The 25,007-nt window shown below is 42.2% G+C and overlaps 1 protein-coding gene across 1 annotated transcript; it reads left to right on the top strand.

Annotated features, from left to right (window-relative positions):
- Positions 1-15,821: 15,821 nt before the first annotated feature.
- Positions 15,822-24,367, top strand: LOC120686911 (disease resistance protein Pik-2-like). The gene is made up of 3 exons (XM_039969111.1): positions 15,822-16,975; positions 17,427-17,936; positions 22,244-24,367. The coding sequence occupies exons 1-3, from the start codon at positions 15,968-15,970 to the stop codon at positions 24,116-24,118; spliced, it is 3,393 nt and encodes a 1,130-aa protein (XP_039825045.1). The 5' UTR covers positions 15,822-15,967; the 3' UTR covers positions 24,119-24,367.
- Positions 24,368-25,007: the final 640 nt, after the last annotated feature.

Raw genomic sequence — 25,007 nt, 5'->3', positions numbered from 1 at the left:
TCCGTTTGTAACTCAGTTTGGAAGGGGTACATCTTCCCCGGCCTATAAATATAAAGGTCACAGCTGATTGAGATACTTCTACCTAATCGAAACAAATCAATCTACTATTTTCACTTTTTACTCAAACCCTATCTTTTCCAACCTTGTGTTGTTCCTTGCTCGTCTCTACGGTGTTCAAGGGCATCTTAGGTGGCCTGCTGACTCCAAGACAATCCGAGATCTGCGAGCTCCGATGGGATCCCTCCCGAGCTTGCAGTTTTAGGTCTTCGCGAAGCTCTCTGCGCCCGACAGGTCTGACCGGTTGGCGCGACCGGTTTGACCGGTCGCCGGTGTGCTTTGTCAGGTTGCGATCTTGCGCGTTCTAGCGCTTATGTGTTAACCAATCTTGCATCAACATACTTTTTGGCGACTCCGCTAGGGCAGATCTGCATTTATCAGACGCAATGACCGATGACAAGGTTAATCCCTCCAAGGTAGATTCCACTCCTGTCGATGTCAAGTATGAGGACATACCTGAGGAGTGCCGCAAGCAATTCGAGGCCCAGCTCAAGAAAGAGCAGGAGGAGGCCACAAAGAGATTGCTTGCATACTATGGGAAGACTCGGCAAGACGTGTTCGGCAAGACGGCAAGACTCGGCAAGACACCTCCAAACCCCTCTATTACGGCTACAGCTGTTGCTTCACCTGCTTCTACTTCAAGCGATGTACATTTTTCTTTTGATTCCATTAAGCAGTTTGCCGAAGCCTTTTTGGGTAGATTCGAACAGTCGCAAAAGCTAACACAAGACTTACTTATTGACTTGAATCTACAAAATAGGGGTAAGAAACCTATCAATGATTATTCTAACCTAACCCCTAACCCTAATTTTTTGGCCGCACCAACAAAGAATTATCAGTATGGTACGCTACTGAATTTCTTCATGGGACAGACGCCACCGCCAGGCACAGTTCGGCCGTCCAGAGCCAAACCAGTCAGATCGGTCCAGCCGATCGGTCAAACCGGTCGCTTAGACTGGTCAGACCGGTGCCATGGTGCTCGGTTCCGCGTCAGAACCGCCACTCGTACCTCTTCCTACTTCGGCTGCCACTAGTCTGGAAGAAGAATTGGCGGAGTTTGTGCCGCCGTATACCACCAAGACATATGGCGAACCCTCATTTCCTCCACCGTTTCCCAAAGATGTTTGGGATGATTGGCTCAAGTCAAATCCGCAATACGCCACGCAAACAATGTCTACTACTGATCCCACGACACATCGTTTAGGCCAAACATCTACTGAAAACTATGAGGCCGATCTTCTTAGGATGAGAGAGGATCTGGCTAGTATGTTCAAGTCTAAACTCGATTTAGACGTGGGTAGGAGTCGGCTTTACCAAAGGCCGTGTGTTGATGCTTTTGATTTGATTCCTTACCCCGCTGGTTGGCGTGTTCCCGATTTTGTCAAGTTTAGCGATGATGATAACCGGTCCACTTGGGAGCATATTAGCCAGTATATCACTCAACTTGGGGAAGCAGGTTCTAGCAAGTCTTTGCGTGTTCGCTTGTTTTCTTTGTCTTTAACCGGAACTGCTTTCTCTTGGTTTTCATCATTAGCCCCGAACTCGATTCGTTCTTGGGATGAATTAGAGCAAAACTTTCATGATCATTTTTATAGCGGGGATAATGAAACTAAGTTAACGGATTTGACATCGGTTAAACAGGGTAGAGATGAGTCTATCCATGAGTACTTTAAGAGATTTAAAGATGTTAAGAACCGATGCTTCCGTTTGACTTTTTCTGAAAAAGACTTGGTTGATTTAGCTCTTGGGGTTTGCGTTCTTATTATAGAGAAGCTTGATGGTTCAAGTTTTTATTCTTTAAATTAGCTTCAGGTAAGAGCTTTAGGCCAAGAGGCAAAATTTAAAAAGGAAAAAGATATCTACAAGTCCCATCGTTGAAACACGCATATTGTTGAATATGATTCTGATTCATCGTACGATGAGGATAAGGAGGTATATGCCGCTGAGTTTGTTTGGCCCGCCTGGGCCAAACCATGTTCTTGCGCGTCTCTTAAGCCGACTCAAAAGAATCGACAAGAAGAGATGAAATTTACTTTCGATGTGTCCAAGTGTGATCGCATTTTTGATGAATTGTTAAGACTTGGGCATTTGAAGATTACTCATGTTATACCGCCGCTGAGGAGGTAAAGCGGCGCACTTATTTCAAATTTCATAATTCTTCATCTCATGCAACTAATGATTGTAATGTGTTTCGTCGACAGGTACAATCGGCCATAAATGAAGGACGATTGACCTTTCCGGAAATGAAGATAGACAAAGCTCTGTTCCCTGTTCACACCATTGATCTGAACAATGCAAAGGTGCTGATTCGGTCGGATCAAGCCGAAGGAGCAAAAGGCAAGAATGTGATCATTGATGATGAAAGGTTGTTGACTATTGAGAACAAGATTCTGGCCAGAGAGGTGATTCAGGAGAAAGTTCTGATGGGAAGAAGAATCTGAGGATCATAGTTAAGCCTCGTACGCACGGGGGGCAAGAAGATTTTTCTTCAGGCGACCGGTCTGTTGCTCAGTCGAGACCGGTCAGACCGGTTACTCCGACTGGTCACACCGGTCGTGGCGGCCGGTCAGACCGGTCGTGGCGGCCGGTCAGACCGCCCTGGCGGTCAACCCCAGACGTTTAAGCCTAAACGCCCGGAAGTGGGTACATGGAAGACAAACCAGCCAAAGGTGCAAGGTAGGGTTGCAAATCAAAAGTTCACCTTCAGTCAGTTGCTGAATAAGTACACAAAGGCCGTTCAAAACAATCGACCCCTAAAAAAGAGATCGAGGTCACCTCCGCGTCAAGGCACACCTTCATCTCCTAGGGGAGAATCAAGCAAGCGCAGGGGTGATGTGGTTACTTTGTTCCCCCCACAGCAGATGCAGCCGATGTATGCCACCATGCCTTGGCCACCACCGGCGTCAGATTCTCAGTTTCCCACATGGGAGAACGAGGGATTTTGGATGCAATGCAATCCGATGCCGTATCGACCACACTTCCAGGGGGAGGGAAGCTCTAGAGGATCTATGTTTGATAGGTTGAAGCAGCCGGTTCACGACCGATTGGGGCAACACCAATCTGGTCAGGGGAAAAACCCCGGACCGGTCAGACCGGTCTACCCCGACCGGTCAGACCGGTCTTAGTAGAGGCCGGCCCAAGTTTGTCCAGTGCGTCAAGAATATCGCGTCAAAGAGAAGAAGGACAAACCTGAGCCAATGCAGGTTGATTTTGAAAAGGCTCCAGCTATCAATGATGTGCAATTTGAGGATGGCAAAGGCAAGGCTCAAGATGCACAAAAGAGACCGATGATCATTGAGAAGTCGGTTAATATTTCTCAGAAACTTGTGTTGGCTAATGAGCATGAGGCCAGCAGCAGCGACCCCAAGGTTCAAGACAAGGAGAAGTACTTTCAACCTAGGTGGTGCCCGCCGGGGTTGACACATACTCAAAAGAGGAGGTTGCAGCATCTTCGCCGGTAAGAACAGAAAGAAAAGGAGGCGGAGAAGTTGAGGGATGAGGAATTCAAGAAATACAGGCCAAGGATCCCTCAAGGCAAGGTGTGGCAGGTCAAAGTAGCTGACCAGCCAGAAGGACCGGTCGGACCGCTCCAGCCGACTAGTCTGACCGGTGTCACCGACCGGTCTGACCGCTCAGAGCAACCAGTCAGACCGGTCCAGTCTGAGTTTGAGCAGAAAGCCATAGAGATTGTTCCTACTTCGGCTCCTAGTGCATCAGAGGTTTCAGTAGCTCCTTACACAGCAGAAGATGAGGAATTGGTGGATTATGAGGCTTCTCCGGAAAACACAAACATGGAGATCAATGTTGTGCGCTTCTCTGAGGATTACTTGGTGATTCCGGAGGCAGAGACTGCTCATCTAGACTTTGGGCCACGCGAAACTATTTTTCAGAAGCCCAAGGATTCGGATAATCATTTGAAGGCTCTCTACTTGAGGGGCATATCAACGGGAAGCCAGTTTCTCGTATGCTCATGGTTAGTGGGGCAATTATGAATTTAATGCCCTATTCACTCTACAAGAAGCTTGGCGGGACGGACGAAGAATTAATCAAGATGAACATCACGATCAGTGGCATTGGAGGAGGTGATCCCATTGGTGCCAAGAGGGTTGCTTCAATGGAGTTGATCGTTGGGAGCAAGACGATTGCAACAGCGTTCTCCATCTCCGAGGTGCAAGGTAACTTCAACATCACACTTGGACGTGATTGGATTCATGCCAATCAATGTGTACCATCTTCCTTGCACCAGTTACTCATTCAGTGGATCGGCGATGAAGTTGAGGTTGTGCATGGTGATACCTTTTCTTTCATTGGAAGCGCCGATTCCGAATTCATTGGTGCGCCTGATAACATCTAGTGCTTATCGGGCCTGGACTTGACCAATTATGACTTGATCAGTTGCACCAAAGAGGGTTTTGTATCTGCTGTCTTAAAGCCGATGGAGCATCAGCTACATTTACTTCTATGAGGCAGTAGGGCGACAACACAGAGATGACCGGTCAGACCGTAGCCTCTGACCGGTCAGACCGGCCAACCGATCAGACCGGTGTACAAGACCAGTCAGACCGGTCCAGCGCAAACTAGCTGCAGGAACGCATTGAGCACTATCGGGCAAAGACGAACGATATGTGCGAGGCCATTGAGGACTTCAGTGACTTTGATAAATCAGGCCAAGGTTTTACGTCGGCTGATTCTTTAGAAAAGGTAGATATTGGAGATGGTTCTATTCCTAGGCCGACCTTTGTAAACGCAAATTTATGGCCGAAGGAGATTAGAGTTTGCATTGACTTTAGATATCTTAATAAAGCTACTCCTAAAGACGAATATCCTATGCCTATAGCCGATATGTTGATCAATGAGGCTTCTGGACATCGTGTTATCAATTTTCTTGATGGTAATGCGGGTTACAATCAAATATTTATGGCTGAAGAAGATACGTCTAAAACGGCCTTTAGATGTCCTGGTTTTATTGGTTGTTTGAGTGGGTTGTTATGACTTTTAGATTAGATAATCCTGGTGCTACTTATCAAAGAGCTATGAATTTGATCTTCCATGATCTACTTGGTATTATATTGGAGGTCTATATTGATAATATTGTAATTAAATCGGCCGGCTTGAATCATCATTTGGCTGATTTAAGACTTGCTCTTGAGAGGATGCGTCAGTATGGATTGAAGATGAACCCACTCAAGTGTGCTTTTGGTGTATCGGCTGAGAAGTTCTTGGACTTCATTATTCATGAGAAAGGCATAGAGATCGATCCAACTAGGATTGAAGCAATGAAAAAAGTGGAGACTCCTGCTTGCAAGAAGGACTTGCAAAAGTTTCTAGGCAAAGTGAATTTCTTTAGAAGATTTATATCCAATTTGTCCAGAAAGATAGATGTTTTTACTCCTATTCTTCGGTTGAAAGATGAACTTGAATTTACTTGGGGGGCAGAACAGCAAGAAGCTTTTGAGAAGATCAAGAAATATTTGTCTCCACCACCGGTTCTCAAGGCGCATAAGAGAGGTATTCCTTTTAGGCTTTATGTGGCTACGGAGGACAAAGTTATCAGTGCTATTTTGACTCAAGAGACTGAAGAGAAGGAGTATATTATCACATATGTTGGCCGATGGCTTATAGATGCGGAAACAAGGTATACATTTATTGAAAAATTATGCTTATCATTGTATTATGCTTGTACCAAGTTGAGGCATCGTCTTTTATCAAGTACTTGCTTAGTTATTTGTCAAGCCGATGTTATTAAGCATATGCTACAAAAGCTGATTTTGAGTGGTAGTATCGGAAAGTGGGATTATGCACTTGTTGAATATGATTTGGCCTATGAATCTTTGAGAGCTGTTAGAGGCCAAATTATAGCGGATTTCATTGTTGAACATCGGATTAATGATGAGCATGATTTGGAAGTCGGTTACATTACTTACACGCCATGGAAGTTGTTCTTTGATGGATCGGCTTGTGATGATGGTCAAAGGATTGGTGCTATTCTAATTTCTCCGAGTGGCACTATTTTTGAGTTCTCAAACCGATTGGAAGAGGAACGCACAAATAACCAAGCTGAATATGAAGCACTTCAATTTGGCTTGGAATTCTTGGAATCAATGGGTGTTAAACATGTGGAAGCTTATGGTGATTCACTTCTGGTGGTGCAGCAAGTATCCAAGGTATGCCAATGTTACAATGGATCATTAAATGCATATCTTGATAGATACCTTGATATTATCTCTTGCTTTGATGAATTTGTAATTCGACATATTCCAAGAGATAGTAATAAGAAGGCAAATGCTCTGGCTGAACAAGCATTTGGCTACAATGTTAAATATTTTAACAAGAGAAAGTCGATGCGAGCAACAGCCGAGTTGCTGGTTCTGGATGAATCGGTCAGACCGGTTGCTCCGACCGGTCTGACCGCCCAGACCGGTCTGACCGGTCGAGCAGCTAAAAACAGTGAATAGGCCATTGTTTCTAATTCCAAAGAGAAGGCCGTGGTTGCTGATTGGAGGGTGGCTATTGCGACATATTTAAAGGACCCTAGTCATGGTGTAGAGAGAAATATTTGGCGTTTGGTGTTTAAATATATCTTGATTGAAGATCAGCTTTATCGTCGGACCATCGAAGATGTACTTCTCAAATGCTTAGATTCTGATCAGGCCCGTGTTGCTGTGGGGGAAGTTCATGAAGACATCTGTGGTACACATCAATCGGTTCCTAAAATGAAGTGGTTACTTAGGAGAGCCGGTTTCTATTGGCCAACTATGATGGCAGATTGTTTCAGATATTATAAGGGGTGTGAAGAATGTCAGCGGTTTGGTAATGTTAGTTGGTGCCTGCTGCATTATTACAACCTATTATCAAGCCATGGCTATTCAGAGGTTGGGGATTGGATTTCAATGGTCAGATTAATCCCCTTTCTTCAAAGGGACACCGCTTCGTGTTGGTTGCTATGAATTATTTCACTAAGTGGACCGAAGCAGTTCTTTTGAAGAATATGACACATCGGGAGGTAACTGATTTTATTACGGAGCATATTATTCATAGATTCAGTAATCCTCAAACTTTGACAATGGATCAAGGTTCATCATTTATTTCAAAGGAGGTACGTGATTTTGCCGAATCTTATAAGATCAAGATACTCAATTCATCTCCATACTATGCTCAGGCCAATGGTCAGGCCGAGTCTAGTAATAAGATCTTGATAAAGCTTATCAAGAAGAAGATAGAGAAGAATCCCATGAGGTGGCATGAGGTTTTATCTGAAGCATTGTGGGCTCATCGAATATCAAGACACGATGCTACTAAAGTTACTCCTTTTGAGCTTGTATATGGTCAAGAGGTCGTTTTACCTGTTGAGGTGAATCTGGACGCTTATAGATTGGCTAAACAAAATGACCTTACTGCTGTTGATTACTATGAGTTGATGATGGATAATATTGATGAAGTGAGCGACAAGCAGTTGCAAGCTTTAAAGGAAATTAAGAAGGACAAGCTTCGGGTGGCTAGAGCTTACAGCAAGAAGGTAAGAGCAAATTCTTTTTAGATTGGTGAGCTGGTTTGGAAGACAATATTTCCTCTTGGGACGAAGAGCAACAAGTTCGGCAAGTGGTCACTAAGTTGGGAAGGACCGTACAAGATCGTCAAGGTTATCTTCGGGAATTCTTATATGGTGGAGACGGTGCAAGGAGAACGTCTTCCAAGGGCTCTTAATGGAATATACTTGAAAAAATACTATCCCAGCGTGTGGCAAGACGCTTGAAGACGAAGACAGCCGGTATAGAGTGTCGCCCTTAGTATTATTTTTAGTCTTGTTTTTCTGTGTAAATTCATGTATCTAGGCTAGTTTCTGGTACTTGCTTTTTGGTATGCAAAGCTCACCAAAAAGGCAGGGGCATATGTTGGCAGCCAAAATTGGCAAACACTGAGGCCGATCGGTCTGACCAGTTGGGCCGACCGGTCTGACCCGTCTGGACCTGTACAGTCCGAGTCGAGTTAGGGTTGTAATTTAGAATCTGTTTGTAACTCAGTTTGGAAGGAGTACGTCTTCCCCAGCCTATAAATATAAAAGTCACGGCCGATTGAGGTCCTTCTACCCAATCGAAACAAATCAATCTACTATTTCCACTTTTTACTCAAACTCTAGCTTTTCCAACCTCGTGTTGTTCCCTCCCGACTCCAAGACTATCCTAGATCTGCGAGCTCCAACGGGTTCCCTCCTGAGCTTGCAGTTTTAGGTCTTTGCGAAGCTCTCTGCACCCGACCGGTCTGACTGGTTGTGTGACCGGTCTGACCGATCGCCGGTTTGCTTCGTCAGGTTGCGATCGTTGTGATCTTGCGCGTTCTAGTGCTTGTGTGTTGACTAATCTTGCGTCAACATGATCCAACGGACCAAAACACCTTTACATGGATGTTAACTTATTATATCGCTAGGCTATCATGCCCGTGCGTTGTTATGTACAAAGTTGGTATATGTATCAGATACGTATAATTGCATGTGCATTCATTTGTAGAGACCTACATGATCGAATCATGGACGAAGGACTTGTCCAACTCGCGTAAATGATGAACTAAGGCCCACATGTCAATGATACAAGACGGACCAAACCAAAAATTTAGATGATAACCTTACTAGCTTTCAAAATAGGTATAGATGAATGCTTCTGATCCGTATATAGCTGAGAGTAAAATGCACCAAAGCTCTATCAACTTGTAAGAGGGTATCAATTAGGTACATCAACTTTAGAATTGTATTTTTGAGTCCATAAATTTGTAATTAGTGTCACTTAGATCCAAAAACTTTGAATGTTCACTTAGCCTTCATGCACTAATATCGCACCAACATAAATCTACAAGGTGCCCACATGTTGTTGGGGTTTCGCCAGAAGGATGAAACTTGAGGCCCAATTCCAAAATAAGATCATAGGGACAGGGAGAGGAGCATGGAGGGATGAAAGACTTTGGCGGTAATTCGCATGTATTAGAATTCATAGCTAGCTTACAGGCTGTGATTAGTAAGTTCTGGAGCTTAGATGTACACATGACCCCATAATATAGGTGCAGAGGAGAGGGTGATAGCTTGGGAAAGTTGGAGGGGTCACAGCGGGACTCAACAATATGCGTACCCTGGTAGGGGCTATTATATCCTCCATGGCGTGTGTGTGGCCTGATATGAGGGCACCAGGTGCTATGGCAAAAAATCTCGTAAAAGTGTTAGACTTTGGTCAACCTATAGAGTGGTTCTCGGTGAGGGGTTGAAAGATATTCAAGGACAACGATATCAGGGTGACCATTGTGGATGCGTCTGCAGCCACATGATTGCTCATGGATAAAGTTCATGGATCTAAAAATACACTTTCGAAGGTAATGGACCTAAGTGGCACAAATTATAAGTTTATGGATCCAAAAATACATTTTTAGAGTTTATAGACCTAGGTGACATAAATTACAAGTTGATGGATCTAAAAATGTACTTTTGGATTCATGAACATAAATGATACATCCTTATGTTGACAGCCAAAATTGGCAATTACCAAGGCTGACCGGTCTGAACGGTCAGTCTAGCTTGTTTAATCTGAGTAGGTTTAGATATGTAGTAGGAATTCTTATGTAAACCGATTTGGAAAGGATATGACTTCCCCGGCCTATATATAATTATATATAAAGGCTAAGGCCGATTGTAACCCACAATCGAATCAATACATTTGTCATCTATTTTTTATCTCTCAAACACTAGCTTTTCCAACCCCGTTTGTTATTCTTTTTATGTCTCTACGACGTTTGAGGGCGTTCTGAGTGACCTGCCGACCTCAGAACAACCCCAGATCCAAAAGCTCCAATAGGATCCCTCCTGAGTTCGTGGTCCTAGATCTACGTAGTTCCCCTAAAGGAAGCGGTCAGATCGGTCTGTTCAACTAGTCTGAACGGTCCATGCAAGAGCACCGCGGGTGATGATCGTTGTGATCCATGCGCTCTAGCACTTCATGTGTTGACCTAATTTGCATCAACATATACTTTTTGGCGACTTTGCTAGAGAATAAGAAACCATCATCGACTAACATGGATGATGGAGATCAAGATGCCGATCCCATGAACATCATCGACATCAAGTACAACGAGTTACCAGAAGAGCAGCGCCGAGCTCTGGAGACCCAGCTTAAAGAAATAGAAGCTGAATCCAAGAAAAGGCTTGTCTCATGCTTTGGGAGGCCATGGCAAGGTGTAGTCGAGAAAGAAAAATTTGTCATGCCGATGTTCTTATCTAATGCAACAAGCAGTGTAAGCAATCCACTTTCTGATATGGCCAATCAATTTGGATCTATCATAGGAGATAAGATCCCGGAGTTGAATAATCTGTTGCTAAATCTTACTGATCAAATGCATGTTTTGACTAAAGGTAAAGCTGTAGATCATAGCTATTCCACCATGAATCTTAAACCTAGTTCGTCGGCTAAGCCACCACCTACATCATAGCCATTATATGGTATGCCACCAAACTACTTCGCTGGGCAAGCCACCACAAGGATCAGTTCGGCCGATTTTAGCCGAACTGGTCAGAACGGTCCAACTGATCGGTCAGATTGGTGCGATGCTAGCCAGCCCGGCGACACCAGCACCACTCATGTTGATTCCTTCTTTGGCTGGCCCTGGCCGAATGATATTGGTAAATTTTGAGCCACCCTATACCACAAAGTCATACAACGAACCTCCTTATTCTCCATCAATGCCAAAGGTGTGCTTAATGATTTGCATGCTCCCGACGATGGCACTCACTGATCGTATCATGCATCATCTAGATTTTAACACGCAAACATCCACAAAGTAGAAATGATGAAGCCGATCTTGCTAGGATGAAGGAAGATCTGGCTAACCTGTTTAAAGCGAAGCTGGATTGGATATGTGTAGCCGTTTGTATCAAAGGCCATATTCTGATAATTTTGATTTGGTTCCTTCCCCTGCTGATTCGTTTGTTCCCTAGTTCATAAATTTAGTGGTGATGATTACAGATCAACTTGGGAACACATTAGCCAATATGTTGCTCAACTTGGAGATGCTAGTTCTAGTAATGCTTTTCACGTTCGTTTATTTTCTTTGTCTTCGATTGGAACTGCTTTTTCTTGGTTTTCCTCATTACGTCCAAATTTGGTCCACTTTTGGAATGAATTAAAATATGAATTTCATGATCACTTTTACAGTGTAGATAATGAGGTTAAATTGATAAATTTAACATCAGTTAGACAAGGTAGAGATGAAATGGATTATTTTAAAAGATTTAAGGTTGTTAAAAACTCATGTTTTAATTTGTCAATTTCTGAAAAGGATTTGGCTGATTTGTCTATGGATGGTTTGCGTTCTCATTTTAAAGAAAAGATTGAAAGTTATGATTATTTTTAATTAATCAATTGAAAATTAAAGATTTAAACCAAGAGTACAAATTTAAAAATGCTGAAGATACTTATAAAACCCATTGTTCAAACACACATGTTATTGAATATGAATCCAATACCTCGGACGATGAGGAAAAAGAAGTATATGCTACTGAGTTTGTTTGGCTATCAAAGGCCATGTTCTTGTCTGTCACTCAACTGACTCAAATGAGCCGGCACGACGAAGTGCGGTTTACTTCTGATGTTTCTAAATGTGATAGTGTATTTGATGAATTCCTTAAAAACGGAAATATCAGATTATCTCATGCCATACTGCCACTTCAGGAGTTAAAAAGGCATGCATATTGTAAGTGACATAATTCTTCATTTCATGCGACTAACGATTGTAATATTTTCCGTCGGCAGGTACGATTGGCCATAAATGAAGGACGATTCATTTTGCTTAAGATGAAGAGACAAAGCACCCTTCCCTGTCCAAACCAGTGATCTGAACAACGGCTAGGTGCTCATTCGGTTGGAGCAATCCAAAGGAGCTAAAGGGAAAAAAAATGGGATCATTGGTGAAGAAAGATCGAAGAATGTCAATGACAAGATTCTAGCTAAGTAGGTTGAGCTAGAAAAGGCACCTGATGGCAAGGAGTTACTAAAAATCACTATCAAAGGTTTAGGGCCCGGGGGCAAGCAAGTTCCTTGCAGGACTTGAGTAGGCCTACTGCCTAGGCATGACCGGTAAGACCGGCCCCTCTAATTGGTCAGCCCTAGGGGCGACCCAAGACCTTCAAGCCCAAGCGCCCGGAAGTGGGTACTTGGAACGTGAATGAATCAAAGGTGTAGGGAAGAGTTGCAAAACAATAGCCTACAAGCCCACTTTTGATCAATTACTGAACAATTACAGAAAGACAGCTCTAAAAGATTGGCCATTAAAGAGAGATCATGGTCGCCTCCGCGTCAAGGCAGGCCATCTTCCCCTACGGGAGAATCTAGCAAGTGCAAGGGTGATGTCACCAATTTTTTGCCCCTCAGATGGTATGCGCAACGATACCGTGGGCGCCGCTGGCATCGGATTCTTCAGGCCCGACATGGGAACATAAGACTTTGGTGATTTACAGTTAGTACCTGCTGCATTGATGCATCCTATATTTAAGCCATGTCCGTTCCGAGGATAGGGTTGGATTTTATTGGACAAATTAATCATTCTTCTTCAAAGGAGCATCGCTTCGTGTTGGTAGCTATGGATTATTTTACTAAATGGACCAAGATAGTTCCATTGAAGAATATGACACATAGAGAGGTAGTTTAGTTTATTACAGAGCATATTATTCATAGATTTGGTATTTGTCAAACTTTGATGATGGATCAAGGTTCTTCATTTATATCAAAGGAGATGCGTGAATTTGCCAAGTCTTACAAGATTAAATTGCTCAATTCATCTCAATACTATGCTCAGGCCAATGGTGAGGCCAAGTCAAGTAATAAGTTTTTCATCAAGCTTATCAAGAAGAAGATAGAAGAAAATCTTAGGAGATGGCATGAGATTTTATCCGAGGCTTTATAGGCTCATCGCATATCTAGATATGGTGCTACTAAAGTTACTCCTTTCGAGCTTATATATGGTAAGAAACCATTTTATCTATTGAGGTAAATCTGGACGCTTATAAATTGGCTAAACAAAATAACCTTTCTATTGCTGGTTACCATGATTTGATGATAGACAATATTGATGAGATGACCGACATACGTTTGAGAGCTTTGAAGAAGATTGAGAAGGTCAAGCTTTGTGTGGTTAGGGCTTACAACAAAAGGGTAAAAGGTAAACCTTTTCATGTTGGTAAGTTGGTTTGGAATAAAATTCTACCTCTTGGGACAAAGAGCAGCAAGTTTAGCAAGTGGTCACCAGGTTGGGAAGGTCTATACAAGATCGTCAAGGTTATCTTCGGGAATTCATATATGGTGGAGTGCAAGGAGAGCATTTACCCAGGGCTCCTAATGGAAGATACTTGAAATATGCTAGCATATGGCAAGACACTGGAAGATGAAGACGGCCGATATATGAGTACCATCCTTAGCATTAGTTTTAGGCTGATATATTCTGTGTAACGCATGATTCTTGGACTAGGTTTTGGTACTAGCCTTTTGGATTGCAATGATCACCGAAAATGCAGGGGGCATATGTTGATGACCAAAATTGGCAATTATCGTGGCTGACCTATTTAACCGGTCGGGTCGACCGGTCAGAGCGGTCTAGCATGTTTAATCCGAGTAGGTTTAGATCTGTAATAGGAATTCTTATTTAAACCGACTTGAAAGGGTACAACATTTGTCATCTAGTTTTTATCTATCAAACCCTAGCTTTTCCAACCTGTTGACGCGAAATGATCACACAACAAGCCCAGGAGCCCCGTACGCCAAGCCCGGACTGCACTTGATTTGAACCAAGGCGTGCCAGTCAATTTGACCTGTAAATTGACAAGGAAACAACAAACCGTCAAATTCAAGAGTGTATCGGCTGGATTTCCGAATCACTCTTATGTGGGGTATCGGCAAGGCTCTGCCGATACAGAAGACGACAAAAGATCGGATATGATGAGCGTGTAATAAAAGCGATCTACAAGGGCATCGGCAATGAGCTGCCGATGCCGATAAGCAACTAGACGGCTAGATCTGGACAAAGCTAAGCTTATGATCAAATCTAATTGGCTTTACAAGGTTTATAATAATAAACAAGGAGCTTACAGCCGATTAAATAGATCACCAAGCCGGGTAGTTTGTGAATGAATCTAAATGAGAAAACAACGATACGCCCTAGATCAAAGCTTAGATAAATTCGGTAAATTTTAAATAGATCTGAACGAAGCCACAGCAATGCGCCGGGAAGCTAAAGCTCATATTTACTCGGTAAACGAAGACTTACCAGCAAACCAAGTCGCTCGAATGTGAGACGTCCTTGATCAGCTTGAAAGAACTCGCAGAAAAGAAAAAGATGGCGAAGTCGCCGACGAGAAGGTAAATTGCAAGTAGAGTAAATTTGTGTTTGTTGGATGTGTATCAATCTTTACAATAGCCGGGGGGCTCATATTTATACCCCACGCTAACACAATCCTAGCCGATTACGGCAAAGCAGATTCTATCTTAGGAAAAAAACTATTCTAAAAATAAGATAACTCTTGCCAAACCGAAGCCAAAATATCTGGTCAACTTCCTCTTCTTCGGTCAGCAAGATCTTTGACCGTGGCACACGATCTCCTCTCCAAATCCACCGGTCATATGATGCATAACCTTTTATCCTTTGCAACACTCTTCCTTGACACATGCCAATATCCGGTGTCACCACAACCTTATATGCTGTTCTTCTTGCGTCTCTTCGGTGTTCGAGGGCGTTCTGAGTGGCCTGCCAATCTTAGAACAACCCTAGATCCATTAGCTCCAACGAGGCCCCTCCTTAGCTCATGGTTTTAGGTCTACGCAGTTCCCCTCAAGGAACAAGTCTGACCGGTCCTTTCAACTGGTCTAACCAGTCGGCGGAGGAGCACTATAGGTGACAATCGTTGCGATCCTTGCACTCTAGCATTTCGTGTCTTGATCTAATCTGCGTCAACACCTTACGAGTTGGTGAACCTCTAGCGCATTTTACTCTGTCGGAGATTAGCTGCTTACCTATCAGCCCACTTGATACAAATGCTACATCCGCTGCATACTTCTTTTGTCATGACATTTGGAATGATAATGTCCCAAAACTGAATTTCCCAAAATTCTTTTCCTTGGCAAGGAATGGCAACATCTCAATTAGGAAAGCTCTGGACTCCCCTTGGTTATCAGACAATTTTCATCTACCTCTCACCGTACAAGCCCACGAACAATTCCCAGCTCTCTTCATTCTTTTATAGCCAATTTCTCAAGATCGTGGACTTGATAAGTGGACATTCATTTGGGAAACAACCTGCTCTCAGCTAACAGGGCTAACACCTAACAAGTATATCATTGGGCATAGACAGACACACCACGTACGTCTTTTCCTAGCTCTGGCAATCAAAATGCCAAATGAAATACAAAGTGTTCTTATGGTTCCTGCTGAATGATAGAATGAACACAGGAGACTTGTTGAGAAGAAGAGGAATGCATTTAGATTTTAGACGCTTAAGCACCCCTGTTTTTAGTCAACAACTGCATGTGGATCCGTAAGGCAACTTGCATGGTATCATCAATTGTTTTGCATTGAGAGCTCCTAAGGGAAGTTGATTAAGGTACTCTAGGTGCAGATCTGTTTTTTTTTTTTTTGGTTCTGGTGCAGATCTGTTGACCAAGATGCAAATGCTTTGAACAGACGAAGCTAGATTAAATTGTAATAGACCAACTCTTCACCCAAGTCTTTCCGGTCCTATTTAACAATGTCCAAATTTTCTCTCTCGTTGCTGATGCTATCTATATATGGGCATTTAGCTGTTCCAGACGAAACACATCTCCAGTATTAGCACCATCAGTTGCTAGCTGCCACCACACAAAAAAACAAGCTGCCGGGAGACACGAAGAGAGCTATGGCGGACGTGGTACTCACGGTGGCCAAGACGCTGGTGGAGGGAACGCTGTCCAAGGCCCAGACAGCGATCGAGGATGAGGAGAAGCTGCGGAAGAGGGCGCAGCGGGATCTGGTGTTCATTGCCGGGGAGTTCCAGATGATGCAGTCCTTCCTCAGCACCACCACCAAGGAGAACGTCAAGAACATCATGGTGAGCACCTGCGTGACCCAGGTCCGCGACCTCGCCTATGACGTCGAAGATTGCATCGAGTACATCCTCCACCTGGACACGAAGCCTGACTGGTGGTGCCGCATGGTTCCGTCATGCATGGCACCATCTCGGGCGCTGGATGAGGCGGTCGACGTCCTAGAGCAGCTAAAGGGGAGAGTCCAGGATTTGGGTGAGAGAAGCTCTCGCTACAAACTTATCAGCGATGACTCTGGCTTCAACCATGTCAACGAGATGAGGCAGCAGGCGACTGCTGGTTCATCTGACTTGAAGCAACGAGACATGGATGCTCTCACAAAGTTGGTCACCAAGAGGGGCAGCAACCGTGAGGTGATCTCCATCTGGGCGTTCGGCGACGACCATGGAGCAGCGTCCAAGTCCATCATCAGGGAGGCCTTCGAAAACACAAAAATCTGGAGAAATTTCAGCGTCCGTGCTTGGGTCGCCATGGGGAATTCTTTTGATCTCCATGGGATCCTAAGAAGCTTAAACGATCAGTTCAGTGGATCTGGTGCCCGGGAGAGAAATCAGGCGTCAGTGGCGGTGGATGATCTGGGACACCTGAAAACCAAGGTGAAGGATCAAGTGAACAAGCAAAAGTACCTCATTGTCCTCGAAGACCTGTCCTCTAGGGAAAATTGGGCTGCTCTTCAGGAGTACCTTCCAGACAGTAGTAATGGGAGTCGTATTGTTGTGCTCACACAGCAGTTCCAGGTCGCATGCTCTTGCACGGGATTTCCATATGTCCAGCGTTTCTGGGTTGATTACCCACTCTGTGTCTTCTCCAAGGGCAATGAGGTAAACTCACTTCTCAATTATGTTTTACTTTGTTTTGTTATAGTATACTAGCCTCTGAGACATAGCAATTTGCAATTCTCTTCCAAGCACATATGTCAACCGCCTACTGATGAAAATTTATTCAACTGACGTTATTTTATGAAAACTTCAAGAGAATTTTTACAATGATTGAAAAAAATAAAAGCCATCCATCTCGAACAAATTTTAAACCTAACTGTTTATTTATATTGTGTCTTATTGTTTTTTCCACAGTACATCCACGTAATAGATGACTTTCGCCTTTCTTGTACATATTGTAATCTTTCACTAACTACAGATTTTAATGGCAAAAGTAATTGTTTCATTATTATTGTCAATAAATTAAAAGGTTTAAGTGCATTATTGGCTCTATGATCCACACGTTCAATTTGGCATGACTGCATCCTAACTCCTAGATATTTGTTACTCTTAGGGTCCTCTTATTGGACGCATATCAGAAGTCACTGAACTTCCCAACTATTCGTCCTTAGCACGTGCAAATGGTTCTAGAGTGATGTCCATGTGGGGGACAGCTGGTGCCGGGAAATCAGCTTTTGTTAGAAATTTGTGTTGCAACATGCTTCGTAGTAAGAAATACAAAAGGTATGTCTGGATGGATGCATCCCATGAATACAGTTTGACAGACTTCAGCAGTTCTTCGCTCCATTCATATTGTTTTGAAGCAAATGAAGCTACATCATCCACTGGTCAAGAAATAGGAATCGACGATCATGTCGAGTACCTTGTTGTTATTGATAATATGAAGTCAACAGATAAGTGGGAATCGATTCGAAATGCATTGGTCTCCAGGCCTTCTAGAAGCGTTGTTATTGTCATTACAAATGATGAAAGCATTGCCCAACACTGCGCAGACAAGAAGGAGCTCGTGTTTAACGTCAGATGTCTAGAAGTCAGGGCAGCCATTAAGCTCTTCAAAAAGGAGGTGCGTTGACACACAAGACACAGTTTCTTCCTTTAATATATTTTTTGGCATCTTGTAAATCTTTCATGTGTTCACCAATTACCTGTCCCTAGTTCGCCTGCTGTGTTAGTTGGTTTCTTGAATAGGAAAACTTGTCCACCTTAGCACTGCTGCCACATCACCCTTGTGAATATCATCGTAACTATACATTTCACTGATCATATATAAGTCTATACACATCAGATTTTCATGTATCTGATAACCACACATTTACAGTGATCTTATATAATTTTTGTGCTGCATAGCAGTGCTTACATTGGATGATATCTAGAAAATTTTCTAGTGATAAAAAATATGTCATCGAACGATATATAGCGTGATCTACAAGACCTGGCTAAGTCAAGTCTTAATTAGGCATTTTAAGAATGTTAACGATATATTGCGTGATCTACAAGACCTGGCTAAGTCAAGTCTTGATTAGGCATTTTAAGCATGTTGATCATTAACAAATATTTCACATCAACCACTAGGTTAACCACCAATGTGAGATTGGATTTGCCATCTAACAAGACCAAATCACAAAACCCTGTTAGAACTGATACCCCTAGTTATCTTCAACAACCTGTGAATCTTGAAAGGATATTGCAAATACTAAATTAAAGAAGCTTATACTGTCTTTAATAACTTCATACATGAATCTTGTAGAAAACTATAGATGATGGGGCCGATGTAACCATGACAAGAGAACCGAATTTTAACGAAGGAATCTCTAGCCTAGTAGTTATAGAGCATCTAAGTAGAACCCAATAGGTTGTAGGTTCATCTTCTCGTGGGAACGAAATAAAAATGATGCTGAATTAAATAATAGGTGGGTGGCTCCCCTGCTGACTTGTGTCAATGATAACAAATTCTGCAAAGCCGGCCGCAAATTCTTTAAGCACAACTTCGAAAGAGTACAAGTGGTTTGTACTCCTCCACAACTCTACTTGAACGATAGGTCCCCTTCTTTATATAATCCCCACCAAGGACATCACACATTTAGGATTCAACGCTAACTATAATTCTAACAGCACACCACTTTTGAATCCTAGTCCAAGCAGGATTTGTGTAGTAAACATAAAGTATTAGCATTGGAACCCGTCTCTTAAGTCTATTGACATTGGATTCTATTACAATTAGTCCGGTCTTAATTTCTTTAGTGGGATAAATGCTCGATAAACAAACCAGCAGAAAATAGGTAAACCAGTCTTATCTTAGAATAAATTACCTACTGCAGGGACATGACCACACATAAATTGATTAAATTCTTCTTGTACAAGATTGATAAAATTGCAATGTTTTTGTGTACCTTATTGTACTATTACTAATTCGATACTTCTTTTAAAATATCCATGTTAATCCACAAGAGATGTACTGAAAAAAGGAAGAACTAAAAATTTAAAAATTCTCACAAAAATTAGAAACATCCGGCTAACGATCTAGTAGACTTTAATCATCATTTCTGTAGTAGCTATTGGACAAACTATTATATTTTATAAAAAATCTAGCTCTCCTTCTAAAATGACCCAAAATCATTTTCCAAATTAACCATCTCAGTAACTACAGAAAGTTCAATAAGTAACACCTTCACCATCAACTAAATTACCCATATATGCCATTACAAAGTTTTAAATGACCCCTAAATTTACATTTATTCAAATTCACTGAATTAACCTCTCAATCTCCACAGAAATTACTACATTTGTCATTATAAAAATATATCCCAAATAAACCAATATATTATTCTAAATTAGGTATTTGTGCTAGTTTCAACATTGAAAATACTAACTTCAAGTATGTATGCTTGAAATGTGTCACCGTGTATGACGGTATACAGGTATGAAGGAAGAGCCGAGAATACCAATTTCCAAACTAAACATATAGTTCAAACTAATGTTTTACTTAAATCATGAAAGACATATACATGAAGGTGTGATGCATAGAAAAAAGAATTTTGAATTTAGATGGAAAAATATATAATTGTGAAGTAATATCCAACAACCACCGTACCGGCATAGAGATAAGTAGATATGGCCCAACAATTTGCAAGACATGGGCCTGATACATAAGGGGATAGATCGGCCCTGCACAAATAGATGGCCGAACAATATCACTACTGTTTTGCTATGACTTCTTTTTTTTTTGCTATAACTTGGCATTTGATTTGGATGGTCTTGTAATGTTTGGATTTCATCCATGAGATATAAAAATAGCCTAAAAATACGCTCAACAAACTTTTTAGTCTCAATAACTATGTTAATAGCCTAATTAGAGCTACTTTTATTACAATTTCACACTCACATCACATATAACATGGAAGGAGACACTTTTCTTTTGAATTTACCCATGAATGACCTTTCAGTGACGATTGATAACATCAACCAATGTTAAAGTTCTCGGGGATCTTACATCCAACGCAAGAATACTAGTGGAATTTAGACCCAGCACTAAAGATAGCATTAGCACTAGATCTTAATTCCCACCGGTACGTATTTTGTGGTGATTGGATGACTCTTTTTCTAGTAGTGAAGATATTGAACTTTACCATTGCTATGGGTCCTAATTTTTTATGAATTTATAATACTTGTGTTCTCAACATTAGTAACATGTGCCGATGCAAATGTTTAATTCAGAAAAAAAAACCTACATTCAACAAAACTAGAAGGCGAATGCACTAAGTACAGAATTGATCTTTAACATTAGTCCCAGCTGATGTTGGGCTCGGAGCTAATAAAGACTTTATTCCAGATCCAATGGCCAGCTGAGTGGCCGGGGGGCAGGGACATTTATTACTGGTTGGAGCCCCTCATTTGTTCCGGTTGGTGGCCCCAACCGGGACTAAAAGTCAATCTTTACAAGGGTCACCCTTTAGCCCCTGTTCATGAACCAACCTGGACTAAAAGGGTCCTCTACGAGTTAGTTCAAAAGGATAGGATCCCAACTAGAGTTATATGTGCTTTCTAGGTGGGGTGGCACATGGTGCGAGGCAAGATGTCTCAAGTTTGAGTCGTAGGTGCGGAGTAATTTTTTTGTCTTGCACAAACCCTGCCATCTATAGTTCTGGGTGTGGGAACTCTAATAACCCGTGTCTTTAGTCCCGAATTTGTAGTACCAGTTCCACAACCGGGGAAAGGAGATATATTTCATCTGTATGAAGTTCGGTGTGCATGCAACAGTCCCACTACTCCCTCTGTTTTCCTTTACATGTCGTATTAGGTTTGCTCTAAGTCAAATTTGACTAACTTTGACTACGTCTATAGAAAAATATAGCAACAACTGTTTTATCCAACATATGTAGTATCAACATATATTTCATGGTAGGTTCAATGAAATAAATTTGATATTGTAAATATTATTATTTATTTTTATAAATTTGGTCAAAGTTTACCAAGTTTAATTTATAACAAACCAAATACAATATGTAATGAAAACATATATAGGGAGTATTCCACAATGGCAATTATTGTAAACATTCTATTTCATCTAGCGATCCCTCAATCTATTCATCGCACAGTAAATGGCATGGTCAGCCTATAAAACAACAAAATGGCACTGCGGGAGTTGTTACGTTTCATTCATTATTAACTAAAAGGATAGCTATGAGCATCTGATGTAGTCCTCCATACCACACATAGGTGTGGTAAAGGGCCTTAAAATAATTATTCTTTTCATATAAATAGAACTGATTATTCTATCTGTGATATAACAAAGATTATGTCAATTAATTATGAAAACAAAAAAAATACTTCGATCCTTAAAGTGTTATGAGTTGTTATATTTGTCCGATTCCATTGTATGTGTGTACCAAAACGTTATAATGCTATAATATATTGGTTTTGAAATGATGTTATATATTTTGCTGTTTTCTAATTTTTCCTAATATTTTTTATTTTCAGAAAAATTGATTTGTAGGGATGAGAACGTTACACGCCCCCTAAATCAATTTGTAGTTGTGAGAAGTAGACGCAGATACTGGACCTACCTCTAAAAATATATTTTTACCCACCCTAAAAATCCCTTTTGTAGTAGCATATACGATGGAAAGAAAGAAAATTTGTCACCGGAAAAAAGTATAAAAAATTATCACCATTGCCATAATTATGCCGTAGCAGTATATAAATTTACAAGCAAGTCACAAGTCAACAGTTTCAGTTGTTACCTGAAATTACTTTCATTTGAGTTATGACATATATCTTATTCATGTGACAATAGTTCCTATGTCTGTCAGTTTCATATATCCAAACTTCCAATATTCGGACCTGTTGCAACTCTATTTATGGTCCATGCAGATAATAACTAAGAATCCAGATATCCCTGCAGACGATATTGATAAAAAGCTGAGACCACTTATTTTGAAGTGTGGTGGACTTCCGAAAGTAATAGTTGCTGTAGCGGACTATTTGGCCCAACAATTCAATTGGGAAGAAAAGGCAGGAATTCTGAATGATCAATTCGTAAACAACCTGGAGACCTGGCCGGAGTTTGCTTCTTTAGCTGACCTATTTAGCTGGATGCATTCCTACCTCGGTGCCTTGCCGGAGCCCGTCCGGCAGCACGTCGCCTACCTATTGATTTTCCCTGGGCAAAGCAGCATTCGGAGGCGGCGTTTGCTCATGCGGTGGGTTGCAGAGGGGTACTCCAGGGACAGTGACAGCAATACCGCGAATGAGAATGCAGAGAAGCACTTCTCAAAGCTTGTTCAGTTGAGCATGGTTCACCGGCCACTCCTCACAACCATCACACAGATGAGAATGGTCTCCTACGAAGTTAGCAATATCTTCCACGAATACATGGTCACACGACCTCCCGAAGAAAACATTGCCACTGCAATTGAGATCTTTGAACTACAAGGAGTTTGCAGTCCAACAAGCAGACGCAGAGGACGGCACCTTGTCATCGGAGAAAGCTGGGACAGAGACCGGATTGTGTTCCAGAGCATTGACTTCTCCAGGCTAAGATCTTTGACAGTGTTTGGGACATGGAAAGAATTCTTTATCTCTGAAAGCATGAAGGTGCTTCGGGTTCTTGATCTGGAGGATGCATCAGGTGTGACAGATAAAGACCTCGAGAAGATTCTAAAACTGCTGCGTCGCCTCAAGTTTCTCTCGCTGAGAGGATGCAGTGAGATCAAGTATCTGCCATGTTCAGTGGGTGAGCTAAGACAGCTCCAAATTCTTGATGTCAGATACACTAAAATAAGAAAAATTCCAACGTCCATCACTAACCTGAAGAAGCTGCAATACATGCGTGTGGGCCCCACGGTCCCACCTGTGGATCGATCAGCACCTCATGTTGTAGCATTCAAGATGTCCGGACTCCGCAGATGTCTTCATCTAGTTGGTGTTGAAGTGATGTCAGGGATTGGAGAATTGACAGCGCTGCATACACTTGGAGTTATCAACATCGGTGTGGCAGGGGGCAAAGTCATCCTGAAAGAGCTCAAGAAACTCACCCAACTGCGAAAACTTGGGGTGTATGGAGTCAGCAACAAAAATGTCAAGGAGCTGTCTTCTGCCATCTTGTGCCACTCTCGTCTAGAATCCTTGTCAGTGTGGCTCAACAAGCACAACCAAGACTGTATGGAAGGCCTGTTTCCCGAGACCACCAATGGAACTTCAGAACCTGAAATTAAACTTCAGAGCCTACAGAGCTTTAAACTGTACGGCCTAGGAGACAAGTTGCCAGAATGGATCAATCAGCTTGACAATCTCAGGAAGTTAGTTTTGGAGATGACTACATTACCTGAAAATACTTTGAGCAGACTCGGTGATCTTAAAGTATACATTCTACGTCTATATATCAAGGAGCTTCCTGATGGTAAACTCAAGTTTTGTGTCATGTTGAACGGAAGACCGTCACAATGCTTTGAAACAGTAAAGGTACTCGAGATTTCTTGCTATTCCAGCATGGATGTAACTTTCGGACCACGAGCACTGCGAAATCTTGAGCTGTTGAGGGCTTCCTGCTATGAGAAGTCAGGGAAAGCAATGAAGTTCTCTGGGCTAGAACTTCTGTCTGAACTCAAGGATGTCCAGATTAAAGGTTTCGATGATGGGACACTCAAGAAAGACGTGGAGGGGCAACTTTCCAGGCATCAAAAGAAACCTGTTTTAACGACGGAATTGGTACTTTTGTCCAGTGATGTATCACCAGTGGAAGTGTGATACATAGCTGAACTCTGCTTGATTTATTTGTTCCATAGATTGAAAAGCTGAATCCATATTAGTGCTCTCATGATACCTTTATATATAAGAATTGGACCCGTGTGCATTGCTGTTGTACTTCTATTGCTGTCTTGAAGTTTCGCGGTGTATTACAGTAAGAATGTATGGGATACATGCTCCTCTTTGGTTTTATAGTTCTTTGGCTGGTTTTATGTATGATATATTTCCTATCCCGGTACGGTACCTGTATTTCTGCTTGCCTTCATATTGATCTTGGTTCTTACGGTATAGTTGACAGATCGCTGGGAGTGATCTACTACTTGAGAATGGCCTTTGGGTCCACGCAAACATATCAGTCATTGTTGGCTTGTTTTTATGTTTTTTGAACGAACAAGTACGAGATTGTGCTTATTTCATTGATAAAGAAGAAAAGGAGTTACAAATCCGGCTAACCGGGGAGTTACAAAAGAAAAATATAAGCTTGAATTTACTGGTAGCGCTATTAAGGACACTAGGTGAGTCGCCCCAGCATAGGCCCAGGCCGCAGCTTCGTTTTTAATTTTCGCGAGGAGGGAGAGTGCGCTTGACTCCTTATGTTGGAAGATTCTCATGTTCCTTTCCTTCCAGATCTCCCAGATAACAAGCATGACTAGCGTTCGTACTGCCTTCCGCGGCGTAGCTGGGGTTGTTGTGACGTTGATCCACCATTCCAAGGTGTTGCTAGATGGCTTCCAGTTAGGAGGGCTTAGTCCCGGCAGCACCACCCATGTAGCTACTCGGCCCCAGATTCTTCTGGTGTATCGACATTCAGAAATGAGATGGAGCGATGTTTCCATTGTTGCTCTACATAGTGGGCAAGAGGGGCTGTGGTCCCAACCACGTCGAGCCA

This window comes from Panicum virgatum, chromosome 8N (assembly GCF_016808335.1).
Source record: "Panicum virgatum strain AP13 chromosome 8N, P.virgatum_v5, whole genome shotgun sequence".
Lineage (NCBI taxonomy): Eukaryota > Viridiplantae > Streptophyta > Magnoliopsida > Poales > Poaceae > Panicum > Panicum virgatum.
The sequence above is the reverse complement of the archived record's forward strand: the minus strand, read 5'-3'. Positions and strand labels throughout refer to the sequence as shown.

Excerpts from the sequence above, each read along its gene's own strand:
- LOC120686911 (XM_039969111.1), top strand. The coding sequence starts at position 15,968 with ATGGCGGACGTGGTACTCACGGTGGCCAAGACGCTGGTGGAGGGAACG. Across the intron at positions 16,976-17,426 it reads TCTTCTCCAAGGGCAATGAG|GGTCCTCTTATTGGACGCAT; the intron begins GTAAACTCACTT and ends TGTTACTCTTAG. Across the intron at positions 17,937-22,243 it reads TTAAGCTCTTCAAAAAGGAG|ATAATAACTAAGAATCCAGA; the intron begins GTGCGTTGACAC and ends TGGTCCATGCAG.